At 40.6% G+C, this 6,575-nt stretch overlaps 1 protein-coding gene across 1 annotated transcript; it reads left to right on the forward strand.

Annotated features, from left to right (window-relative positions):
* The first annotated feature begins 3,991 nt into the window (after nucleotides 1-3,991).
* On the forward strand, nucleotides 3,992-4,803 carry LOC133294621 (germin-like protein subfamily 1 member 7). Its single transcript, XM_061493327.1, has 2 exons — nucleotides 3,992-4,106; nucleotides 4,253-4,803. Exons 1-2 carry the CDS (start codon nucleotides 3,992-3,994, stop codon nucleotides 4,801-4,803), a joined length of 666 nt encoding a protein of 221 aa, XP_061349311.1.
* The last annotated feature ends 1,772 nt before the right edge of the window (nucleotides 4,804-6,575 follow it).

The following is a 6,575-nucleotide window of genomic DNA, read 5'->3' on the forward strand; positions in this document are numbered from 1 at the left end:
TAAGGGGCCCCAAAGCCCTTTTAGCCAATTCCCCGGCTGGAATGTCAGCCGCCAAACGAATCTTGGGCTTTGGTGGAACATGCTTCTTACCCTTGCTTTCCTTCGTCAACCTCGTCTTCTCGCCCTGCTCAGCCCCCGCCTTGGTCGTCACCCCTGATGATTTCTTCTCTTTCTTCGCGACGGGCGACGCGACATAACTAGGCACCTCACTTGAAGCCCGCACTTTCGGTGCCGCCTTCAAAGACTCCATTGAAAGATTGTCAACAGCGAAAAAATGAAAACGAGTCAGACCTCAACATGAAAAACACAATTATTCAATAGAAAACAAAGAATAACTCCCCGACAAGGTCCCTACTTCCATAACAAACCAATCTCCTCGTCGGCCACAACTTAAAAACTGTTTTGAGTCTTACAAACCACTCGACCACGCGTTTCTCCTCCAAAGACAACACATCATATCCAAAGGAATAATAGCTGGCAAGAACTTCATAATGCTTTTTAGTCCAGTACAATTCGATCCGACTCTCCCCACTTTCCGGATCAACAAAGAAATGAGTCTCCCCCTCACCCAAGACCGGTTCCACCCAGAAAAAGTTCTCTCGCCAATTCTTATACGAATTGGTGTATAGAGAAAAAATGGCCCCCATCTTTGGCCTCGCCTTCAGAGATACCCAACCCAATCGTTTGCCGAATGGTGACACTTGAAAGCAGAAAAAGAAAAGTGAGAGAGAACACGCCCAATTGAAATACCGACATATTATTTCAAACACCATTACAAAGGCCCAGACGTTCGGATGCAGTTGGGATGGCGCGACGCGCAAATGACGTAAGACGTCTATTTCAAAATCAGTAAACGGTAGCCTAACTTTTTGGTCTGTAAAATGGTTTTTATACATAACGAATCGCCACTATGCAATCCCGTTAGGACTAGGGCGATCGCAAACCCTGTCAGACTCAGCCACTATCCGCAGCTGCCACCGACCTTCCTCGGAACCGCCCGCAGTAAGGTCGAAATCCCCTTCAACATCATAAGAAGTATCCAAAACCGATTGGTTTTGGTAACGAGAAGAAGCCGAAGCAACATCTTTTTCCACCCAGCCCCGAGCAGCAAGGTGATCCAAAGTTTCTTGTCCTGCCATTCTAGGTTACCAAGCTTCAACTAACAAACCTGGGAGGAGGAAGAAAGAGGGTCAGACGTCAAAGCATTTAAACTAACTATCAAGGGCGTCATCACTTCAGGACGATCACCCTTGCCCCCCTAAGACAACACCCCACCCCTTACTCCTCCCAAAATACCCAACTCTTCACTTCCACATCTCCAGCACATCACCAAAAAGAAAAAGGGAAACGAAAAAAAAAAGAGATGCATATATATTACGAGCCACTTCGATACCTGAAGAGTCCGAATCCTCCGAGGATGAAGAAGTGTAATAGTCTGAGTAAGTAAGAGGAGACGGCCACCAAGGGGGCGGCACCTTGTACAACCCCAAGTCCTCGGCGATCGCATCCCACACACCGTGACAGATAAGCTTGGCATCCTCCGGGTGATACTTACCCAACCGATTGTCCGTAGACTCGTCATACTTGCAACGGTGGAAAGATGAAGGCACCAGTGGGATGCGGGCGACCGGTGGGGTAGAGGATGGATATATTACTTGTAAAGGGCGAGGCTAGAAAGACAACTCTAATGGGCGATACCGAGGATCTCGGTTTATGCTGCATAAGGGACGAATAAGGTGCCCTACACCAAACCTAGATCGCCGTCGACGGTTCCGCTGATGGCCATGAAAAGGAGGCGTTCGCACAGAACGACCCTAGAACCAGGGCTCCGCGAACGAGAAGCAACACAGCCACCCCTCCCATTGCCGCCACGAGAGCTAAACCCTACTGATTCCCCTAGATAGGGAACCACAGGCCCCAAAGCCCTTTCTAGCAAGAGATTGCGAATCTCTTCTTGCAAAAACCCCAAGAGTTCAGGAACCCTACCATGGGGTAAGGTTTCAACCCCAGGGACCAGAGGATGTTCTCCAGAAGCAATGCCATCACTACGACCACGACAGCTAGCAAGATAAACTCGCATAGCCTCACCAACATCACCGTCATTAAGGGTGTCAAAACCCTCGTCAAATTCCTCTTCTTACAGGTACCCCCAATTCAACACTCCCCTCAATCATCCCAAATAAAAAAAAAAGAAGACCCAAGAAAATACGAAAGTAGAGGAGAAGCAAATTACCTGAATAAGCACGAAAATGAACCCAAAGAAGGAAAGAACTAAGGTTGTGTGTCACAAAGACCAGAAACCCGAACTCAAAAGTAGAAGGGGAAGAAGTAGCTTCGCAGAGAATGAGGACTTTTAAAAATGGAGGAGTTGCCCGTAAAAAGAGCCCTTTAGATAGAGGTACAACGATGACATGCAGTCGTTGGATCTCTGTAACCGCCTTAGGAGCAACGGGCCAGATTGAGGGTCTTATTGGTAATTCAACCCAGAAAAGACAACCCCTCGTACCACATTAAATGCGACACCATCCATGATGCCAAAATGGCTGCGCATAAAGAGTAATCATGGCATTCCTCATCATTACAAATGATGGAAAACCAAAGAGTCGCTCTACATGAAAAATGACACGTCCCCCAACTTATGACTAGAACGCCAAGTTCACCCTTGGAAACCAAGAGGCACCAGACAGATACACTAAGACCGATCGCCGAGGCATCCCATCAACCTCATCCCCAGCAAACCAAGATGCCAGAAATGGCGCTCATGCAATACCCTACAACCCTCCAGACTTTTTTACCTTGACGCCGAGCTTCGATCGCCTTCAAGCTAGGGGGCTCATGTTCTGGGAGATCAATATAGCCCAAGCCCAATAGCATAAGCCCAAAAGCTTGGAGGCGTCCACGTTAGCCCTACAGGTGGCGTGGGACAAACCTCCCCACCCCCTGTCTCCCGACAAGAGGATCCCCAAGGTAAGACGTTTTAATGTCTTACTTGGGGATCAGGCACCTGCAAGAAGATTCCCCCAGACCCTTAAACAGGAAATATCCCCATACAGGATGGAGACAGCAGCAGTCCCCACACTGACACAAGCCACCCCTGTGGCGATCACCCAAGCAGAGGATCTCGCGCCCCCCAAGGAGAGTTGACCCTCCACACCAACCCGCAGGTTAAACCACTCTCCCCCACTCCTATAAGGACTCCTTCCACGACCACCAGAAGAACATCTCAAGTATCACTATTCACCCTGTATACTGTATCCCCATCACATAACATCACACACCATACCCTACTTAGTCTACCGATTGGGACTTGGCTGGTTAGCTTGGTCTTTACCTATGTTAGCCACCATACCCATACAGTGATCTTGCTCCCTCTCGGGAAACATATTGGCTGAAAGAGGACTACATTACACTATTGTACAAATAGGATACAAAAAAGTTAAAATTTAAGAAGAAACCAACTCTTTCAAAAATTGAAGTTACTATAACGAGGCAATAAATAATTTTATTATGTCTCTTAACTCACTCCTCGAGTTTTTTTTTTTTTTTTAAAGGTTTGAAGCACCGTCGTGCTTATAAACTTATAAGGATCGAACTCTAGTCACAGGTTCATATGCTCCGATACCATATCACCTAATCAACCCTCCAATGACTTCAGCTGCGAGGAGGAGGCATAAATAATTTTATTAGAGTACAAGTAAACATAGTTATAATATCGAAATGCAATCAGTCTTTAAATAATTATTGACAGGATCAATATGAAACGGTCTTTTTCCTTTGCCTTGTTCATATATATATTAGTGATTAAGGACGCGAGTAGTTGGTAAAGAATGGTTCATCATCGAATAGAGAATTAATTACGGTCAAGATAAACTGCAGAACAATTCAACGGTTCCTCCCTATAAATATCAAGCTTCACATGCAACATAATTCAATCAATTCTCACAAGCAATTAGTAAAGCAGAATAATTTAAGAGTAACAGTGAGAGACAAAATGAAAACTGTCTACTTGGTCGTTGCAATCTTGGCTTTGGCATCCTCTGCTGCCTATGCTTATGACCCCAGCCCTCTGCAAGATTTCTGTGTGGGAACCAATGACCCCATCAATGGTGGTATGTATATATACACATTCCTCATTAATTAGTCTTATAACTCAAGCTCTAAGTTTATTATACATTTAGATCATGTCATGGATAATTATATAACTAACTTTTTTATTTTTTTAATATAAAATCTTTGTCTTATTAATTTGCAGTATTTGTGAATGGAAAGTTCTGCAAAGACCCAAAACTTGTCACAGCTGAAGATTTCTTTATACATGTGAATGCCGCGAATGTCTCTAACCCACTCGGCGCACAAGTCACTCCCGTTTTTGATACTCAACTATTAGGACTAAACACACTTGGCGTATCTTTGGCTCGCATTGATTTTGCACCATATGGTTTAATTCCTCCACACACTCACCCTCGCGCCACAGAGATCCTTATAGTAATTGAAGGCTCTCTCATGGTTGGATTTGTCAGTTCAGACTTAGACAAGAATCGTTTGTTCACCAAAGTGCTGAATAAGGGTGATGTGTTTGTGTTTCCAATCGGTCTCATTCATTTCCAACTTAATGTGGGAAAGGTTAACGCTGTTTCCATTTCTGGTCTCGGTAGTCAAAATCCAGGTCTTATCACAATTGCAAATGCTTTGTTTAATTCTACTCCACCTATTTCTCCCGAAATTCTTGCCAAAGCTTTGCAGATGGACAAGAGCTTAATTGGTCATCTTCAGAAGCAACCTTGGTACAACAACAACTACTAGTTTGAAAACATCAATCGTTATTTCAATCCGATAGGGGTGTTTGTTTGATTTTAGCTTCTCCGAAAATATAGTTACTATAAATAATAATAAATAAAAGGCAAGTGGGCTAACTTATATTTTATACTCCGCAGCTATTATTTTGTACTTTAATTTCGTTGAATACAATATTATTGTGAGTTTAATAAAAGAATCATTTATTGTCCTCTCTTTTTGTTTAGTTTTTTCTTTATTCCTGCTACATTCTTGCACTTGCACATGTTAATTCGCTTGCACGCAAACGGTAATGCTCATTCTCCATAATTAATACCGAATTGTCATGGCTTTAGCGACATTAATTATCTGTCGGACAGCAACATACATAACGAGGAATTTGAAATTCTTCAACTAATTTAAGTTCTATTTGGTAATCACAAAAAAAAAGGAATATAAGAAAATAATTAAAAATACTTAGTAAACACCAACAATTGTGCCGTACATATCACCAAAGATTGTTCATGTAATGTGGCGACAGCTGCTGTAACGGAATTTTGTTGTCTCCTCAGGTTTTGCATTCTATTTGGATAAAAACCTTCTTGTTTTATTTTTGACCAAAGTACTAAATTCTTCATTTTAAACTTTGGACTATTTTAGTTTCTAAGAATTATTAAGTTTTATGAAACAAGGGATTAATAGAAGAGTACTTTATTGAAGAAATATGATACTTAAACATTTTAATAATGAGAAATTTTTTTATTCTTCCTAATTCTTTTAAAAATATTAAAATTTGATTAATGTGTTTTATATCAAACATCTAGCTTGAGTTTCTTTCCAACCTAAGCCATCATAAAAAAATGTATCAATTTTCTCTTTTTCAACAAAGTTTTAATTCTCTTTTGCTTTTGGAGCTGCGAAAAATTATATTTATTACATCTGAAACATTATATGTCACGACACAAACTTGGATCTATGACCGGTGGTGCATAGGCTAAACTTAATCTTACTGCCGATTAGCCGACATACCTAATTTGTATTAGATTTATAAAATTTTCAATTTACCTGCATATAGAAATAATAGAACAACTCTAGAATATAAAACTAAGTCTTCTACACATATTAAAAATTTAAAACTTGTCCATACAGAACGACGTGTACGGCTCACCACCGAAAACCAAACAACTCCCACCACCACCGAAAACCAAACAACTCCCACCATCAAACTGAAGGACTGCAATTTGAAGTTAACTCTATAACTAATTAACTATAGCTATTTCACCCTTTTGCCCCTCATTAATTATTTAATAATTATTTTGTTCCTCATTCAAAATTATCTACCAATCTGCCCTTCTTTAATCGACTAAATTAAATATTTAATCGATTAAATGGTCAAATGAAGATTTAATCGATTAAATCTTCAACTTAATCGATTAAATCTTCCTCTTTATCAGAAGAACAACCTTATGCATGAGGGATTTAATTGATTAAATCTATCGATTAAATAGGGAGATTTAATCGACTAAATCTTCAAGTCAACGATTTTTGTCTATTTTGACTATTTAATCGATAAAATTTTTGGCTTAATCGATTAAAGAGGGACAGATTGGTAGATAGTTTTGAATGAGGGGCAAAATGATTATTAAATAATTAATGAGGAGCAAAAAGATGAAATAGCCCTATAACTATACATGCAAAAATATAATTAAAGTTGTGGTAAGTTATAATGCAACTCAATGAGTAATTAATAGGATTTATAATAAGCGGAATGTGACAACATATAAAATTAATATTTAACTAGA

Source organism: Gastrolobium bilobum, unplaced genomic scaffold, assembly GCF_033153095.1.
Source record: "Gastrolobium bilobum isolate Gb01-03AN ecotype WA unplaced genomic scaffold, APGP_CSIRO_Gbil_v1 utg20919, whole genome shotgun sequence".
NCBI classification, from domain to species: domain Eukaryota; kingdom Viridiplantae; phylum Streptophyta; class Magnoliopsida; order Fabales; family Fabaceae; genus Gastrolobium; species Gastrolobium bilobum.